This window comes from Ictidomys tridecemlineatus, chromosome X (assembly GCF_052094955.1).
Source record: "Ictidomys tridecemlineatus isolate mIctTri1 chromosome X, mIctTri1.hap1, whole genome shotgun sequence".
In the NCBI taxonomy this organism is placed as follows: domain Eukaryota; kingdom Metazoa; phylum Chordata; class Mammalia; order Rodentia; family Sciuridae; genus Ictidomys; species Ictidomys tridecemlineatus.
Window position 1 is genome coordinate 1,363,792 of NC_135493.1, and position 19,224 is coordinate 1,383,015.

The window sequence follows — 19,224 nt, forward strand, 5'->3', positions numbered from 1 at the left end:
GGCACAACACAGATGCTTTATTATTTTAAAAAAATGAAAACCCAGACCCACGGACATGAGGGGTACCAAAGCAGAAGGATGGAGAAGTTGGTGGGCCCTGCAACAGGGGTGAGTAGCCACATCTCAGGCCCTTGTTGCAGGCTCTGTTCTGCTAGGCTTGACTTCTGGCCAAGGACCGTTCTTCCTGTGTGCAGGCTACCTGAGGCCAAGCCCTGGCCCAGTACAAGCCCTACAGTATGGGGAGCTCAGCTGAAGGAAGACATGGCTAACAATCATCCCTGAGGAGGTAGTGGTTAGCTCCTAGATTGGCAAGGGTGGGTGGGGTCAGGCTGAGGGGTCTTATGGACCTCCTACCATAGCTCCAGGCAGGCTACCTGCTCCCCTGCCCACCTAGTTGCTAACCAGCCTGCTTTGCTCCCTCCCAATGCCAGTCCCTGGGACAAAACATCAGAAGGCAAGAAGGAAACGCCTGCCTACGTTTCTTCCTCCCTTCTTGGCCAAGTGGGAGGAACTGCTGAAGCCTCCCTTTTTTTTGTACTAGTGACTAAACCCAGGGGTGCTTTACCACTGAGCTACTTTCCCAGCTCCTTTTATTTTTCATTTTGATACAAAGTCTCACTCAGTTGCTGAGGCTGGCCTGGAACTTGTGATCTTCCTGCCTCAGCTCCCCAAGTTGCTGGGATTTTAAACTGTACCACCATGCCTGGCACTGAGACCCGCTCTTTAACTGATGAACCATGGAGGAGCTAGATGCTCACGAAGTAGAAGAGGGCACCCAGTAGGGATCATGAGACAGTCTGTCTAAAAACTGTATCCAAACTAAAAGCATCACTCCATCCCCCAGTCCCAGTTTTGTGAGAAGCAGGAATCCGAAGGCAGCACTGAGAGCCAGCCAAGCTGGGACTGAGGTCCCAATACTGCCTCCTCTCCAAGCCTCAGGGGATCCATCTATTCCCTGGGGCCAGGCAGGATGGTGTCTATCTCCCAGGCTGGAGGTGGTTGTGGAGCTGCTCTGCCTGGGTCTTCAAGCGCTGGAATTCCTCCTGAATGAAGTCCGTGAGGGCTTTGCGCATCTCCATCTGAAGGCAAGGACAGGGCTGGCCTGCACCCCTGGGGGACCTTGGCCAAGGTGCCCTGGGAGGCTGAGAGGGCTGGGAGGGCCGAGGACAGCTATGGGGAGCCTGGGAGGAAACTCACAGCTGACTTGTTCTCCGCCCGGAGCCGTTCTAGCATGGGCAGTGCGCTGAAGGGCTTCCCAATCAGCACGGTGATTTTCTGTGGGGAGGTGGCCACCAAAGGTGACAAGGAGCAGGGAAATGCCCACAGCCCCAGCCCAAGCAACCTGGGAAGCCAGAGTCAAATTCTGCCCCTGATGTGCTGTGTGCTCCCTCAGGCCACTTCCTTTCTTACAATGAGCAATTGGGTTCAGCAGCATCCAATAGTCAGCCCAGTCCCAGGATGTGGTCTATAGATGACCTCTAGTCCCAATCCCAGGGTCTATCCCTGCCCCAGCTGATTTCCTGTTTTCATCCTAAAGGCTCTGTCTGGTGCTAGTAACTCACTATCTATGTTCCACCCAGTCCCCCTACTGCTGGGCCCTCAAGTTAAACTCCTCCCATATCTGTCCTCTAATGTAGAGTGGGAGACACAGGGCAGATGGAAGGCAGGCAGACAGACAGATGTGAGTCAGCAGGACCTACCCACCTGGCCAAAGCGGGGGAAGTAGGGTGGGCTGTTAGGTAGGACGTCATTCATTCCTGCAGCACAGTGGACGGAAGGCTAGATGTCAGAGGAAGCAGAGCAGCCTAGGACCAAAGGGACACTGGTGCCCTCCATGCTAGGCATCCTCTGCCACCCCCAAACACCATCTATGGAAAACCCTCTTCCTCCCCTTAGCCCTAGACTCACCAATATGCCACAGTGGCAGTATAATGGGGTTCAGATGACACTCAGCAATTAGGCGCCCAATTCCTACCAGGGGAAGAAGCAGAAATGTTGGCACAAGCTGGGATAAACTTTCCTGCCAGCCTCTGGCCAGTGCCACCCCTGCTGTCTGCAATTAAAAACAAATAATGGGCTAGCCCTTGTCTCACTGCCTTTCCCTTTCCTGCTTCTCCTAATACATCCAGCCAGAGTTGAGGAGTCAGGGGCTGACAGGGCTATCCTGGGGTAGGGAGGTCATTGTGGCCAGGGGCCAGTTGTACTTACCCCACTTGAAGCGCAGGAACTCAGAACTCATGTTCACTTTCCCTGGTGAGAGAGCACAGAAGCAAGGCTTGGGAGCTGGTTCCATACATGCTTGGGAACCTTGACCCAGCCAGCCCTGCTGACCTTCTGGGAATATGTGTACCCAGTCCCCATGGTTGAGCTTCTCCAAAATGAAGTCCATCCCCTTCTGGTAGACACCGTCTCCTGCAGAGAAAGGCCTGTCCCCATCAGTCCCTGTTGTCAGTGAGCAGGAAGCTTGCCTTCAATGCTCTTCAAATATCCTCATGCACTGGGGACTCCCTCTTGCAGTTCCCACTCACTGGGACAGAGGCAGAAGCTCAGGGACTTAGCTCCCACTGCATCATCCAGAGACACCCTCCAATGGCTGTTTTCAGGGCATGATCTGCCCTGGTCACACTGACCCATGACTTTCTTCATAGAATAATATCCTCTCAACCTCTATGTGCCTGTTATGTACAACGTAGCATCTTCTAGAACCATCTCCTACTGAAATTATGACCTTGGCAATTCCTCTGCCTGCCTATGACCATCATCAGCTACCTTGCTGAGCCATTTCAGACACATGCACTCTTGCTGCATCCTCTCTGACTCCAAGTCATCATCTATTCCACCTCAGCCAGGCCTCTGACTACCAGTCAGCAGTTCCTAGAGCCTCTGCGTCTCCTTGGCTCTACCATCCTGACCAAAGGGGGCTGCTAGAACAAACCAAATACATTCCTGATACCAAGCCTAATGTGGACCCCAGATTTTAAGGAGTAATTACTTTGGGGAATCTTGGCCAATTCCCACAACCACTCCTCACAGAGCACTCACCTAATGCTCCAGCCTCTGCCCTCCTTCCCTCCACTGGCCTCTTCCTTTCAGGCTCTATACCCTCTCTTAAAGAGGCAATCTTAGGTAAGGGAAACATTCCATCATCTTGATTGTGTATCATCAAGAACTTGGGAAAAAAATCAAGCCTGCTAGATTAAAATGGTGGAGTCAAACTGCTACCAATGCTAGCAACTTTGCATCTTGGAGATATCTCAAGACCATAACCTGGATCCAAGACAATACAAACCTGGACCTGGGTGGCCCAGCAGGCAGCCACAGCTCAGATATAAAGCCTACAGCTCTGTGCCGGCTCACAACCTGGACACAGTAAGCAATCTCATCAACTTTGATGATAGAAAAATAACCATTAGGTAGATAGAACCACCAAAGAGGAAGACAGGGAGGTTCAAGGTAAATTTCTTCATCTTGTGAACTGGGGAATAAAGAAGCCTTATCACAAAACACAGACAGACACTGGGACTGTCTCTGGCTAATGCACTAAGAAATAAATTTTTGACCTATTCTTTGCAAGATTCTTTGGAAAGTGCTAGGTAGGGATCCAGATGTTTCAATCTAACCTAAATAGGGACCTGACCTAGCATCTCACTTAGAGGCTAGGGCTGGGGAACAATTACCCACTGGAGTTCACTCAGGGCACAGAACAATGGTTTCCCTACTTGGGCTCTCAGTACACAGTAGGGGAATGGTCATCACAGGTGTTGGCTCCTTGTCTACCCAAACCCACTTGTGCAACCTATTCATTGAGCTTGGAAATGGGATGTAAAAATAGTAACACTATGCCTCTGGAGCAGCATTTCACATTTTTTAGTTTTTACAAGTGCTATTTTTCTTCTCTTGTGTAGCTTCCATAAAATCACTTTAGAACTTACATAGTACATTACTGTCTTAGGCTTAGTGGAAAAGGGAATTTTTGCAACACAGAAGCAAAGTGTGCCAAATATTTCTTTTGCTTCAGTCATATGAATTAGAACTCTGCTATATATCAAATATATCTGATAAATAACTTGTTCCTGCACATTTTCTCTCAATGAAGGTGCTTGGGATTAATTTCACTTTCTAGTTTGTTGTTGGTTTTTTGGATATTGTTTTTTCAGTGCTAGAGATGGAATCAGGGATTCATCAATATTTCACATGCACTCTACCACTGATTTATACCCCCAGCCCTCATCTTCTGTTTTTAACTGTACAAGAAAACCTAGATACCAATGAAAAGGAATAAAAACAAGACTGGAGGTGTAGCTCAGCATGCAAGAGGCCCTGGGATCCATCCTGAGCACCACGGGAAAAAAAAAAACATAAAAACAGAAGTGCTCACTAAATGCCTCTGTCTGAGCTTGCAGATGGGAGGAGCTGAGACTCAGAGACAGGAGGTAAAGAAGTAGAGTCTCCATCTCTCAGAGCAGGATACGATAAGCAGTGCCAGGGTCCAAAGAGATGGAAATAGCCTCCAAAAGCAGCACAAAGTGAAAGCACTCCAGGCAGTGCCTCTGGGGAGAGGGACTGGGTATGTGGAGTGAGGCACTGTAGCTTTCCACTACAAGCCCTTCCTTATTACTTAGGATCACTTGACTGGGTTTTGCCATGTTTTACTTTGACCTATGGGAAGTAATAAACTCTCTCCTGACCTCCTATATGCTTTGATTATTTCCTCCTCCCTCTTCTTCCTCACAACCAATACTCTGAGTGGCCACTGCTATTATCTCTTCTATTCAAACTGCAGTGCCACCAGCCCTCTCAGGCCACAGCAAGCCGGCTCCTGTGGCTATCACTTCATGGAGATGGCTTATCAGGGGTCACCAGTGATTTCCATGGTACCAAAGACCATTGCTCAGGCCGAACACCTAGTGTCATCTTTGAGTTCTTTTCCTTGCCTCATCCCACATCTGATCTATTAAAAGTCCTGTCAACTCTGCCTCCTGAGCATAATCCAAAGCAATTCACAGCTCTGACTATTCATGGTGACTTTCAGAGGCTCAGTCACAACTGTTCTGCTGCCAGAACTACTGCACGACAGTGCCTAACCAGGTTCCCTGCCTCCACTTGGCCTTGCTCCTATCCAGCAGCCATGCTGTAGCCTGCATGCTCTCTCTGAACCACAGACATAAGTATGTTGCCACTCTGATGAGCGAACAGAGTCCAAAATTCTTTACTGATTTTTTTATGTGGTGTTGGGGATTGAACCCAGGGCTTTGTGCATGTGAGGCAAGCATTCTACCAACTGAGCTATATCCCCAGCCTACTGATTTATTTTTGATACTGGGGGATTGAATTTAGGACTTCACACATGATATGCAAGCACTGTACTACCAAACTATATCTCTAGTCCTTTTTTTTTTTTTTTAAATTTTGATACATGTTCATACTAAGTTGCCCTTGATGGCCTCAAACTTGCCATCTTCCTAATTCAGCTTCCTGAGTAGCTGGGATTTTAGATGTGTGTCACTGTGCCCAGCAGTTAAAAATTAACAGGATTATTCTAGAATCTTCATATTCTCTGCACAACCAACATTTTCTATTTTTCTCTCTTACCTCTCCAGCATCTGGCATGTGTTTACATGTGTTTAGAATACCTTTCCCTTGCTGAGCATAGTGGTGCATATATCTAATCTCAGTGACTTGGGAGGCTGAGGCAGGAGGATTGCAAGTTCAAAGCCAGCCTCAGCAACAGCAAGGCCCTAAGCAACTCAGTGAGACCCTGTCTCTAAATAATATACAAAAAAGGGCTGGGGATGTGGCTCAGTGGTTAAGTGCCCCTGGATTCAATTCCTAGTAGAAAAAAAAAACAATAAAGAAGAATACTTTTCTCTTTATTCTGTGCTTTGAAAAATTCTGCTTTCCTAGGGGAAATAGAAACCTGGATTTGAATCTTGGCTTTACCACTGCTCACCCAGTGACCTTGGGCCAACAGTTTAAACCCTCTGAGTGAGCCCTGTTTGGAGAATGGGGATCAAAATGATGTTACCTCCATGGATTCCCAAGAGGTACCAAGTGCTCAATCAATCTCACCCTCTGAATATCACAAACTTGTTTCTTCTCCCAGAAGCACAAACCCTCTGGGCTTTCAGAACATGCCACTACCATCATGAACTATTGATACCACACTGCCAGCAGTGAATCTTTTATCAACCTCCCTGTGGATAATACCTCCTTGAATTCTCATGCCAGAGCTCCAGGTACATATAATCCTTTAGCAGCTATGAAGAATTGAAGGCTCTCCAAGAAGCCATCCATCCTCTAGCAGCCTTTGCTACCTCTGCTACCACTCAATGGCTTCCCTGACTTTTTTGTTTGTTTGTTTGTTTTAGGTGGACACAATATCTTTATTTTATTTTTATGTGGTGCTGAGAATCAAACCCAGTGCCTCAAGCATGCTAGGTAAGCGTGCTACCACTTAAGCCACATCCCCAGCCCCTTCCCTGACTTTTCAGTTGCCTGTTTCACAGGGATCCTTCCAAGACAAAGGCACTAGCCACCTGCCTCCCTGTCCCAAGGAAGACTTGGATAGCCCCAGAAGGAGAAGCTCACCTCGGCACACAGGCACACATTTGCCCAAGCTGAAGAAGTGGGAGTGTAGCTCCTTGGTGAAGCAGATATCTGCAGCCGCAGGAGTCCTGGAGCAAAGATGGACTGAGTCATCTCTGCTTCCCAAGCTCCTTACTCCCTGTCCCATGTCCAGCACAATGCCTGCCATCATTGGCATGCAGAATGGAGGCCCAGGAGAAGGGCCTGCAGGGCTCCACCCCATGCCCTGCCTGGACTGCTGGACGCCACCTCCTGGGCAGAGTAGGAGGAGGGAAAGAGACAGGTGGGGCTTGCAGGCCCACTGCGAGGGGCCCATTCTTCCTCACCAACGCATCAACTTCAGATTCCAGATGTGGCGGAGTTTCAGGATCCCTAGAGAAGGAGAGAAAAGATTTTGCACCCCAATTCACCTCGTTCTAAGGGAGTGTCCTTTTCTGTCACTCCTTTGCAGGGAATGACAGACAAGGGCAGCAGCACTAGTATTTCTCTACAGGCCAAAGTGTCATCTTCCAGAGTCTTGGGCTGAACCCTCAAGTTCTCCTTGGCTCCTCCTGCTCCCCAACCTCCATATCTTACCCATCACTGAGTCTGATCTGCTTACTGAAACATTTTGACAACATCCATCCTTCTAAACATCTCCCTTTACTGTCACTGTGACTACTCTAGTCCAGCTACTGCACAGCTTCAAGGCTTGCTTGTTGCCTCCCTGGATCCATCTGTGCCATCTTACAGGCCATTGTTACATGGCAGCCAGAGTGAACTTTGAAAGGCTCCAATATGACCAGGTGGCTCCCCATTACATCTTAGGATAGTGTAACTCCTCCATTCAACAGTGGAGACCCTGGGCACTCCTCCACCCAAACATCTGGTGATTGGAGGCAAGTATCAGTCAACAGAGCATGAACTTCTAGGTGGAGCAACTGGACTCTCAAGTGGGGCTGGTTGAAAAGTACAAAACCCAGCCAGGGGCAAAGCTAGAACCAGGTTGCAGATCTTATATCCCCCAGCCCAGAGCTTCCTTGACAGGATACCCAATGGTGTCTACAATTTCTTCCCAAGACTCTGTGGGACCTTTAACAGTTTAGAGGACAGACGGTTCTATAAGTGTGACAACAGAGTAAAAAACTTGTCAGACCTTGCCACGTCGTCACTTCCTCACCCCTTCTAAATTTAAGGCCCTCAAACCACATTCCCTGAAGGGGCCACAATCAAATTTCCATTGAGGCAGGGCATCTCAGTAATAAAGAGTGCCAGGGATATGCAAAGAGCCCAGTGAGAAGTGAATTTGTTTGTTTTTGTTTGACCAGGTCTAGCTTTTTCCCTGCCTTCCTGTGCCCAGCACACAGGCCTGGGTACCCCAGAGATGAGGATCATCCATGCAGGACTGGTGATTGGAGACGGTGATGAGGGGAGTGGCAGGGCCTCGGTTCTCGATGAGCTCGTACAGCACCTCCTTGTTGTGGACGGTGAGGTGATTCATGTACTCTGGAGGGAAAGGGGGGGGGTCTCGGTCTTAGCCTCCTCCCCACTGGCTTGAGGCTTACCTCTACCAGGCTAGGCCCTGCCAGAGTCCCCAACCCCAAGCCCCAACTCTGGCCAGGCGTGGGAATACGTGACAGATCCTGCCTTGGCCTCAGGCCCACTCACTGGTCCAGAAGCAGCTGTAGGTGCCCACCAGGCCCATGACGACGCTGCTGGCTAGTGTCCAGGTAAGCGGCGGCACCGCAGGGAATGGCCACTTCACTTGCAGGGGCATCTCCTCCGGCCCCGCCCCTGGGCCTGGCGGCCCGACACTCCCCCTGCCACTGGGCAGAATATGCGGCCAATGCAGGTCGGTGTTCTCAAACCGCTGGAGAGGTTGAGACAGGCCCACGCACTGACGGGGGCAAGGCTTGGCGCGACAGGGGACTGAATGAAGGTCACCTCGCGGGTCAGGCCAGAACCTCGCCTGGCCCGGATATCTCGCCGGGGCCAGAGGCCAGGATCGCAGGAGAGAGACGCGCCCAGAAGGCTGGCGGCTGTAGCCGGCGGCGGTAGCCAGCGGCACTGTGCATCCGCCGGAAAGCGAGTCGGAGAGAGAGAGCCCAGCTACCGGCCGGCTGTCGCAAAACTCTCCCAGACCGCTTGACGGCAATGGGGGCGGATCCACGTCAGCCCAGCCCCGTCTTGCGGAGGTCCTGATTTGATACCTTTAGCTCTGGCATTTCCTTTCCGCTTAATTCAGGTCTCTGTAGAAGACTTGGGCTGCGTATCCATACTAACTGAAGCCACTCAAGGTTTCCGCTGGCGGAGCCCTTTAACTTCATTGTTTTTCCTTTTTTTTTTTTTTGGAGGTAAAATTCACACAACGGTGACACAAGCCGTTAATCTCAGAGAGACTGGAGGATCGCAAGTTGGAGAACCAATTTAGTGAGGACCTAAGCGAATTTAGTGAGACTGTGTCTCAAAATTAAAAATAAAAAGGGCTGGGGATGTGACTTAGTGGTTAAGCGTCCCTGGGTTCGATCCCTAGTACCAAAGAAAAATAAAATTCACATAACAAAATTAGACATTTGGTTGAATTTCGGATGATCTTATATTAACATATAATGCCTTATATATAACATATAATGTCTACATATTATATTGTACATTGCATTATGTGATTTTAGACAATTACAAACATACAGTTTTTGTTTTACTACTGGGGATTGAACCCAGGGGTGCTCAACCACTGAACAACCTCCCCAGCCCTTTTTAAAATATTTTATTAGAGCCGGGCGCCGTGGCGCACGCCTGTAATCCTAGCAGCTCAGGAGGCTGAGACAGGAAGATCGCGAGTTTAAAGCCAGTCTCAGCAAAAGTGAGGCGCTAAACAACTCAGTGAGACCCTGTCCCTGAATAAAATGCTATATCTATATCTGTATATAAAAAACAAAAACTATATTTTTGTATATATAAATAATTAGAGACAGGGTCTCTGTTGTTCAGAGCCTGTCTAAGTTGCTGAGGCTGGCTTTGAGCTCGCTATCCTCCTGCCTCATCCTCCCGATATTACAAGCGTGTGCCACCGCGCCCGGTTGCAAACAGTTTTATGTAATTACAGTAGTATGCCATTGTACTATATATGTATACATCTATATATAGAATATAATATGTGATACACATGTACTATATAAGATATGGTAAAATATATGATAAAATATCATGTTTCATATATGTATGGTGTGATATTTTATACCCTTTAGTACATTCACAACGCTATACATCACTACCTCTAGCTTCAAAACTCATTTGTCACACCAAAAGAAAACCCCATCCCTGTTAAAAGAGTGTTTTTATTAATCAAATAATTTATTTATTTAAATTCAATTTATTTATTTTTCTGGTCCTTCCTGCCCATAGCCATGGTGGAAGGTCCTGCCTCCAGAGCCTCCAAACATTCCAGTGCTAGCTCAGGGTTGCCCAAATACCCACATATATCCCAGAATAGTAATCAAGAGAGGAGGCCGTGAGCAGCTGGAATTTTTGCCTTACAGAGGATTGAGTCCACGGTACTCTACCACTGAGCTACATCCCCAGCTCTTTTCATTTTGAGACATGATCTCCGCCAAATTGCTCAAACTGGCCTCGAACATGTGATCCTCCTGAGTCTCTGGGATTACAGGCGCGCGCCACCGCCCCTGGCCCTTAACTGCTCCTCGAGCGGCTATGGCTGCTCACTTGTGGAAGCCACACTCTGGTGATTCACAGGCTCTCGAGTCCCACAGCCGGATAAGGGAGGGTGGGGCCTGTGAGGGATCGTGGGACGGCAGTTGGCAGTTCCCAGGCCAGTGCCCGCCCTCCGAGCCGGCGATGGGGCGGAGCTGGAGCCGGCTTGCTCCTCTGTCTGAGGAGTTGGGTGGCCCTGCTGGGTGGGTCAGGAAGAGTTTCCTCTTTTCCTCCCCGCTCTGGTCCCTACCCAGGCAGGCGCTTCGATCTCGGTCTCGTGAGGTGTGGTGATCCGTTTAATTCTGAGGCAGGCTGGAGACAAGCAGGCGTGAGCAGGTACTGCGGAGGGAAAGAGGATGAAAGTTGTTCCTTGCCTAGGGAGGGGTTGAGAGAGGAAGATAACCTTAGGGCTGGAACCAAGGCTAGTGTTGGAAGCCTGGGCTGGGCTTTTAGCTGAGGCCAGGAACACTCGCTCTTTCTGATCCTTCTGCCCATATCCACGGTGGGAGATCCTGGCTCCAGAGCCTCCAAACATGACAGTGCTAGCCCAGGGCTGCCCAGATGCCCACATATATCCAAAAATAGTAACCAAGGGAGGAGGCCATGAGTGACAGAGCAGGTGGTCAGAGAGAAACAGGCATCAAGGCCAGTCAGGAGGGAGGTACTGTGGCACAGACACAGAGAGGAGCAGAACAGAGAAGAGAGAACAAGGAAGACAGGTAGAACCTAAGAGAGGCAGAAAATGAACTAGAGGGGAGAGTGAGGGTGTGACTGAAAAAAGTAGACAGACAGAAGCAGGGATCACAATGACTGGTAAGGGGAGCAACATGGACGGAGTAGAGTGACAAACTGAACCCAAAAGACAGGGCAAGGTTGAGATAAGCCTGAGACAAAGATAAATGGAGAGATGCTCAGAAAAAGAAGGACTTCAGGAGGCAAAATGAACAAGAAAGGCTTGCCAGTGGTGGCAGGGTTGCAGGAAGAGGCCCCATCATACATTGCACTAGAGATGATATGGCCATGTCTCTGAAAATTTTAAATGCTTATCCTCTTGAACCCAGCAATTTCACTGCTGGGATTTTATCTTAAATATAACATCTCATGGGCTGGGATTGTGGCTCAGTGGTAGAGCACTTGCCTAGCACCTGTGAGGCACTAGGTTCCATTCTCAGCACCACATAAAATAAATAAATAAAATGGTCCATCAACAACAAAACAACTATATATATATAAAGGGGTTGAGGTTGTGGCTCAGTGGTAGAGTGTTCACCTAGCATGTGTGGGGCCCTGAGTTCGTCCCTCAGCACCACATAATAAATAAAATAAAGGTATTGTGTCCAACTACAACTAAAAAATATTTTTTAAAAATGTTTTAAAAAAAGATAACATCTCACAATAGGTGCACTCCTGTAATCCCAGCTACTCAAAGATGATGGCAAGTTCCAGGCCAGCCTGGGCAATTTAGTGAGAATCTGCTTCAAAATAAAAAATAAAATGGCTAGGGGTGTAGTTCAGTGATAGAGGGCCCTTGAGTTTAATCCCTAGTACCATACATACAACAAAAGGGCAGCATCTCACAAGTGGGAAGAAAGAGATACATGAAAGCATTCTCAGTTGCTAATGGAGGAGAAAAGCTAGACATTCCTGAGTTGGGGAATAGCATCATCTCCCCTGGTCAGGAAACCTGGAAGGTTTAAACTGCTGTGCAGCAGTTTAAAATAATGAAGTCAAATTCTTGTGAACTGCTAGTGGGAATGTAAAATGGTACAGCAGCTAATAGAATGTGGTTCCTCAAAAAAATTAAATATAGAACTACCATGTGATCTAGCAATTCCACTTCTGGGTACATACCAGGAAATCACTGAAAACACAAAATGAAGCTATTTGTACAGCAGCATTATTCATATTGGCCAAACAGTGTCTTTTGATGGGTAATAGATAAATAAAATGTACCTATACTAACAATGGAATATTATTCAGCCTTAAAAAGGAAGGAAATTTTGACACATTCTATACAACATGAATGAACCATGAGGACATTATGCTCAATGAAATAATAATCACAAAAGAACAAATCCTGTTTTTCCACTTCAGTAGTCAAATACATTAGAGACAGATAGTAGAATGGTGGGTACGAGTGGTTATGGATAAAGGTAGAAGTTGTTCTTTGGGGGATTTTTGTTTTCATTTCTTAAGAAACAGGGTTTTAGGGCTGGGGATGTGGCTCAAGCGGTAGCGCGCTTGCCTGGCATGCGTGCAGCCCGGGTTCAATCCTCAGCACCACATACCAACAAAGATGTTGTGTCTGCTGAAAACTAAAAAATAAATATTAAAATTCTCAAAAATAAAAAAAAAAGAAACAGGGTTTTACTATGTTTCCCAGGCTAGCCCAAAATTCCTGGGCTCAAACAGGAGTTAATGGGCATACAGTTTCAGATTGGGATGATGAAGAAAGTTCTGGGGATGGACAGTGGTAACAGTTGCACAACTGTGTGAATGTGCTCAATGCTACTGGACTGTATACTTAAAAGGTAAGATAGTAGATTTTATACTACATGTATCTTATATGGTCAAGGCATATGTGAAGACATTGGCAGGTATCCCCAGGGAGAGATGCAGAAAACCTGCAGGGTGACTGCCGCTTAAGCAAGTCCAACTGGGAGCACACTGAGCAGTTTAGATTCCTCTGGAGAAACGCCTTTGCTGCATGCAGTTATGCACAGTCTAGCTGCATTCCTGCTCATCCTCCTGGCTGGTGGTGCTGAGGCCTTTCGCATCTGTGCCTTCAACACCCAGCGGCTGACACTGGCCAAGGTGGTCATGGAGCAAGTGAAGGACACCTTAGTTCGGGTAAGTTCATTGCTGCAGGAATCAGTGCCCCATAAGGACCATGACCCCAAACCCCCAGCCCTGATTGACCAGAGACATGTTCCAGAGAAGAAGTGCCAGGCATGGTGGCCTATACCTATAATTCCAGCAACTGGGGAGACTGAGGCAGAAGGATCACAAGTTCAAGGACAGCCTCACCAACTTAGACCCTCAGCATCTAGGGAGATCTTGTCTTAAAATAAAAAAAATAAAGCTGGGTGGTTCAGGAAGCTGAGGTAGGAAGATCACAAGTTCAAAGCCAGCCTCAGCAATTTAGCAAGACCCTAAGCAACTTAGTGATATCCTGTCTCAAAATTTAAAAAATAAAATTAAAAAAAGGGCTGGAATGTGGCTCAGTGGTTAAGTACCCCTGGGTTCAATCCTGGGAAGGAAGGAAGCAAACAAACAAGCAGACGGGCTGGGGATGAAGCTCAGTGGTACAGTGCCCCTGGGTTTAATCCCCAGAATGAATGCATGAATGAATGAATGCCAGAGAACAGGGGACATCTAGAGATGTGAATGCCCAGATGCAGAGAATGTTCCTTACCTATCATTAACCTCAGTCTCCTGCTCTGTAAAATGGATAAGGTATGAGTGTGGATGCCAGTATTTTCCCAGGTCCTTTCTAGTCCCATTGCTCTCTGTGGGCTGCAGCCAGTGAGCCATGACACTCTTGGCCATAGTTCCCCAGGTACACCCCCTTCTGGGGTGGCTGGTTTTGAGTAGGGCTGGCGTTCTTGGTATCTTGCAGATTGTGGCTCGCTGTGACATCATGGTGCTACAGGAGGTGGTGGATTCTTCTAATAACACCATCTCCTTCCTGCTTCAAGAACTCAAGCGGTGAGGAGGGCTTGGTGGGTCTAATCCAGGGCTCACATAGAACCTCAGGGACCCTGACCCTAGGTTCCCCATTTCCCAGCAGATTTGATGGCTCCAGACGCTATAGCTCCCTGGACAGCTCCAGATTGGGGCGCAGCACATACAAGGAGAAGTATGTGTACATCTACCGGTAAGAACAAGGGTTGATAAACACAGGGCTGACCTTTAACCCTGTTGTGAGATGGCTCTCTAAGGGCCACAAGACCCTCCTTTGCCTTCTCACTTCTTTTTCTTAATGGTTTTACTCTGGGATCTTTGCTTCTTCCACCCCAGCCAGCATGTCCATATAACAGGAGGACTCCCTCTCCATGCACAAATGGAGCTTCCCTCTTTTTCTCCCCTGTGGAAACTCCTGGGGCTCAAGGCATGTCTGGTTGCTCCTCTCGGAGTGGCAAGCAGTGGTTGTGGCTTCTGGGAAGAGGATCAGTGGGTGCTGATTGTAGGTCTTGGGTGGATCTTGATTTCTAGAAACAGCCCTGAATTCCTGAGAGGACAGGATTGGGGTGGGGAGTGGGGTGGGGCATGCTCTCAGTGTTAGGATCAAGAGAGTTGGCAAGTCAAGCACTGTGGTACATGCCTGTAATTCCTGTGATTCAGGAAGTTGAAGTTGGAGGATTCTAAGTTTGAGGCCAGCCTCAGCAACTTATCAAGACCCTGTCTCAAAATAAAAAATCAAAAGGGCTGGGGATGTGGCTTAGTGGTAAACTGCCCCTTAATCCCCAGTACCAAAAAGAGTAGGCAAGGTGGACTGCCAGAGAAGGAAATTTGTTTTTTTATATAGGTGAAATTACATGGTATCTGGGATTTGCTCCAAAATAATTCTATAGCTTCTTAGTGTCTACCTACCTGAGAAATGAAAACATGTTCCCACATGAATGCTTATCACTCATAATAGCTCAAAGTGGCTGAGCAAGGTGGTGAATGCCTGCAATCTCAGCAACTCCCTGTCTGTAAATAAAATATTTAAAAGGGCTAGTGATGTGGCTCAGTGGTTAAGCACCTCTGTACCAGGGTTCAATCCCTGGTACAAAAAAAATGTTCATGAACTGGTGAATGGTAGACAAAATGTGGCATACCAATACAGTGGAATATTATTCAGCAATAAAAATAATGAATTACTGACAGATGCTACAATGTGAATAAACCTTGAAATTATTGTTAGAGGAAAGCAGCCAGATGCAAAGGGTCACATATTACTTGATTCCACTTTCATGAAATGTGCAGAATAAGCAAATCTACAAGATAGAATAAGTTAATGGCTGCTAGGGATGGTGGGAGGGGGAATGAAGAGTAACAGTTACTGGGTACAGGATAAGTTTTCTTTTGGAAGATATGAGAATGTTCTGAAATTGATTGTAGTGATAGTTGCACAACCTAATCAATGTACTAAGAACCATGGAATTGTACACTTAAAATAGATGAATTTTATGGCATGTGAGTTATATCTTTTTTTTAAAAATATATATAAATATTTTTTAATTGTAGTTGGACACAGTATCTTTATTTATTTTTATGTGGTGCTGAGGATTAAACCCAGTGAGGCGGGTGCTCTACCACTGAGCTACAGCCCCAGCCTGAGTTACATCTTTTTATAAAATATATCTTTAAAAGAAGTCTATCTGGGCATGGTAACAAATGTCTATAGTCTTGGCTGCTTGGGAGGCTGAGGTGGGAAGATCACTTGAGCCCAGGAGCTCAAGCCCAGCCTAGACAACACAGCAAGACCCCATCTCAAATATAAATAAAACAGTTCTAATGGGCCAGGGTACCTCAGTGAAGGGTACATGCCTAGAAGCTGCAAGGCTCTGGATTTGAGCCTCAGCACCAAACAAAATGGAATGTTCTTGAAAAAAAGGCTGTGCCTACACAAACCAAGACTAGCCAGGAAAGTGGGGGTATCTTTTCCTGAGAGCCTTGCTGTTGGCACATGCAAACCAAAATCAGTAACTTATGGCAACTGCTTCCTCTTCTTTGGTTTTCCCAGGTCCGACAAGACACAGGTCCTGAATTCCTACCAGTATGAAGATGAGGATGATCTATTTGCCCGGGAGCCCTTTGTGGCCCAGTTCACTTTGCCTAGCAAAAGTAGGAGGGAAAGAATGGTGGGGAGAGTCTGGAGAGTCCAACTGGGGGCTTGGTAATCTGGAGGAAACTAGGGGAGAAGGGCTGGGGGTGGATGGCAGCCCTGGCTTCCTGGGTTTTACAGTCCTTCCCAGCCTGGTGCTGGTCCCACTGCACACCACTCCTAAGGACGTAGAAAAGGAGCTGAATGCCCTATACAATGTGTTTCTGGATGTCTCACAGCGCTGGCAAAGCAAGGTAGGACTGGATAGCTCAAATGGGAGGGAAGGGGATGGATGGCCCATCAGTCGGGCCCAGCCACTCCTCTCACCTTCAGGAGGTGATCCTACTTGGGGACTTCAATGCTGATTGCACTTCACTGCCCAAAAAACGCCTAAGCCAGCTTCTACTGCGGACTGAAGCAGGCTTCCACTGGGTGATTCCTGATGGGGAGGACACCACAGTGAGAGCCAGCACCCACTGCACCTACGACCGCATTGTGCTGCATGGGGAGGGCTGCCAGAGCCTGCTGCAGGCTGCAGCTGCCTTCAACTTCCCCAAGAGCTTCCAGCTCACTGAGAAAGAGGTAGTGAGGTGGGGCTGGTGTAAGGAAAGAGGGCAGGAAGAGGGGTGGGTCCAGGGGTCAGAGTGAAACCCCTTAACTCCAGGTACTGACACTTCTTCTCACTGCCCCTCCCCAGGCCCTCAGTATCAGTGACCACTACCCTGTGGAGGTGGAGCTCAATCAGACTGCTCGCAGTATCCAGCCCCTCAGCCTGCCCACTCTGCTCCTGCTGTCACTACTTTTGTCACTCCTGCCCTCTCAGCTGGACCTGGTGGCCCATGGGTGTGATGTCCATGTTACCTTTAGGACTTGATTCTTGGTCTCATCCATCCAGTCTGTTCTGCCCTGGGGCTGAAGTGACCCTTTTGCTTGGTTTGGCTTTTTTTCTTGGTATTAGAAGGGGCATCCAGGACCTGAGGCTGGACCCATGATGCTCCCCTTCAGGTAGTGTCAGGAGTGAAAACAAAAGCAGGTGTCAGGGCTGGAGAGATGAGCTCAGGTGAGCATCTCTACATCTTCTCTCTGCCAGACCTCACAGAGCTCAGAAAGGGGACTCACAACAGATCAAAAAATTCTACTGTATGACAAAAAAGCCAGATTGGATGGGTATTACATGTGGGTAACAGATGTCAACAGGAAACCATTGAGAACCCAGTAGATATACAAATGGATATTTAAAAAAAAATGGAGATAAGGTGTTACACTACCACCACGGAAAAAAATAGTAATTGGGAAACAAATAAGCTCATTGCAACCCTGTGTGTGACTAACTCGCAAAAGCCCCAGGGTCAGGCTGGGGTTGTGACTCAGGAAAGAGTGTTTGCCTAACATGCTTGAGGCACAAGGTTTGATCCTCAGCACCACATAGAAAAATAAAAGGTATATGTTCACTTATAACCAAAAAAATAAATGTTTAAAAATAAACAGCCCCAGGGCTGGGGATGTGGCTCAAGTGGTAGCGCGCTCGTCTAGCGTGCGTGCAGCCCGGGTTCGATCCTCAGCACCACATACACACAAAGATGTTGTGTCCATGGAAAACTAAAAAATAAATGTTAAAATTCTCTTTCTCTGTCCCCCCCTCTCTCTCTCTTAAAAATAAATAAATAAATAAATAAATAAAATAAACAGCCCCAATGTCTGTGGTCAGGCCTGTCTGTAACTCTGTGCATTCCTGCTTTCACCACCCACGTGTGCTCAGTCCACACTGACACTTGGGTTTATACATAGGGAGAGGCACTGGTTTACCAAGGCCACAGGTGTATACATTATCTGAACCACAACTATCATATTACTGGAAAGCTATCTGTATGAACACATGCCCAGAAAAATGGGCTACAGAAAAGAATACACAGAACAGAGACCCTGTCCAGGATGTTAGTATCATGGAACTCATCCTTCCCCATCCATTGGGACAGTTATAGGGTAATATGTTTATGTAAACTATAATCATGGTTTAGAGCAATCTCCTTGGGGTCAAAATTAAAAGGGAATTTATTGGAAAAGTTTTGGAAAATCATTCTAAGATTACAAAAGTAGAAAGGCCTCAAAGGGGTCACAGCCTGGAGCCTGGGAGAGCTAGGTACCTAAAGGTAGCTGCTGGAAGGTAAGACGCTTCCAAAATGCGACCTGTGGACCCATTATGATAGGGCTCTGACCCATCTGGAGTAGCTCACTTAAGGTATTCCTCAGAACACTAAAGTTCTTTTGAGAGACCTGGCCAAAGCACCAGGTTGCCCAGGCCAAGGGATACCAGGTGTTCTGTCCAAAAGTCATTGTTTTGGCCAAGGCCCATGGGTGTAGACTGGCTTGTATGGTGGGCAGGGGATATGGGAAAGCAGCCTAGGACAGTGAGCCAGGAGACCGTTTGATAGTAAACTGCCATCAGAAATGGGATCGCGGGCTGGGGATGTGGCTCAAGCGGTAGCGCGCTCGCCTGGCATGCGTGTGGCCCGGGTTTGATCCTCAGCACCACATACCAACAAAGATGTTGTGTCCGCCGAGAACTAAAAAATAAATATTAAAAATTCTCTCTCCATTCTCTCTTAAAAAAAAAAAATGGGATCGCACTCCAAAGACTCAAACACCTGGTCTAGTTAAATGAGATGGGTAGGATAATATGCCCACTTTGAGATTGGGCCTGACTAGCTTCAAATGATCCTGCTTTGGAGCATCACAGTTCAAAAGTCAGTCTTAGCAACTTAGCTAGGTACTAAACAACTCAAGAGACCCTGTATCTTGAAAAAATACTTTTAAAAAGGTCTGGGGATGTGGCTCAAGCAGTAGCGTGCTTGCCTGGCACGTGGCCCGGGTTCGATCCTCAGCACCACATACAAAGATGTGCCCACAAAAAATATATATATATATTTAAAAAAAGGGCTGGGTAAGTGACTCAGTGGTTAAGCACCACCTGGTTCAATGCTTGATGCCAAAAATTAAAAAGAAAAAAAAAGATCCTGCCTAAGTACATACCACTATATCCACTTTGATTCCTTTCTGCCCATTCCCTATCATGGTGCTGGTGATACTTAGGAAATGATTCTGCTAGGCTTACAAAAAGGGACCCAGCTTCTACCCTT

At 47.4% G+C, this 19,224-nt stretch overlaps 2 protein-coding genes across 8 annotated transcripts; one reads left to right on the forward strand and one right to left on the reverse strand.

The window, feature by feature from the left end:
• Tafazzin (tafazzin, phospholipid-lysophospholipid transacylase) lies at positions 1–8,702 on the reverse strand. Of its 4 annotated transcripts, XM_005340641.5 has the most exons (10): positions 8,233–8,693; positions 7,942–8,070; positions 6,912–6,957; positions 6,589–6,674; positions 2,332–2,412; positions 2,209–2,250; positions 1,909–1,971; positions 1,705–1,757; positions 1,198–1,275; positions 1–1,079 (listed from the first exon to the last, which is right to left on the reverse strand). In XM_005340641.5, exons 1-10 carry the CDS (start codon positions 8,339–8,341, stop codon positions 978–980), a joined length of 789 nt encoding a protein of 262 aa, XP_005340698.1. In that variant the 5' UTR covers positions 8,342–8,693; the 3' UTR covers positions 1–977. The 4 variants fall into 4 exon arrangements, with proteins under 4 accessions (XP_005340698.1, XP_021576128.1, XP_013220817.1 ...); XM_021720453.3 differs by lacking the exon at positions 7,942–8,070 and having other exon boundaries at positions 8,233–8,702; XM_013365363.3 differs by lacking the exon at positions 1,198–1,275 and having other exon boundaries at positions 8,233–8,698.
• Positions 8,703–10,406: 1,704 nt separating this feature from the next.
• On the forward strand, positions 10,407–17,782 carry Dnase1l1 (deoxyribonuclease 1 like 1). 4 transcript variants are annotated; one of them, XM_040287272.2, is made up of 8 exons: positions 10,407–10,611; positions 12,851–13,125; positions 13,895–13,983; positions 14,063–14,152; positions 16,007–16,107; positions 16,229–16,341; positions 16,421–16,669; positions 16,785–17,782. In XM_040287272.2, exons 2-8 carry the CDS (start codon positions 12,991–12,993, stop codon positions 16,959–16,961), a joined length of 954 nt encoding a protein of 317 aa, XP_040143206.1. In that variant the 5' UTR covers positions 10,407–10,611; positions 12,851–12,990; the 3' UTR covers positions 16,962–17,782. The 4 variants fall into 4 exon arrangements, with proteins under 4 accessions (XP_040143206.1, XP_040143217.1, XP_005340695.1 ...); XM_005340638.5 differs by having other exon boundaries at positions 10,408–10,611; positions 14,066–14,152; XM_040287283.2 differs by lacking the exon at positions 12,851–13,125.
• Positions 17,783–19,224: the final 1,442 nt, after the last annotated feature.

Excerpts from the sequence above, each read along its gene's own strand:
- Tafazzin (XM_005340641.5), bottom strand. The coding sequence starts at position 8,341 with ATGCCCCTGCAAGTGAAGTGGCCATTCCCTGCGGTGCCGCCGCTTACC. Across the intron at positions 8,071-8,232 it reads CTACAGCTGCTTCTGGACCA|AGTACATGAATCACCTCACC; the intron begins GTGAGTGGGCCT and ends CTTTCCCTCCAG. Across the intron at positions 6,958-7,941 it reads GGATGATCCTCATCTCTGGG|GGATCCTGAAACTCCGCCAC; the intron begins GTACCCAGGCCT and ends CTCCTTCTCTAG.
- Dnase1l1 (XM_040287272.2), top strand. The coding sequence starts at position 12,991 with ATGCACAGTCTAGCTGCATTCCTGCTCATCCTCCTGGCTGGTGGTGCT. Across the intron at positions 14,153-16,006 it reads AAGTATGTGTACATCTACCG|GTCCGACAAGACACAGGTCC; the intron begins GTAAGAACAAGG and ends TGGTTTTCCCAG. Across the intron at positions 16,108-16,228 it reads GTTCACTTTGCCTAGCAAAA|TCCTTCCCAGCCTGGTGCTG; the intron begins GTAGGAGGGAAA and ends TGGGTTTTACAG.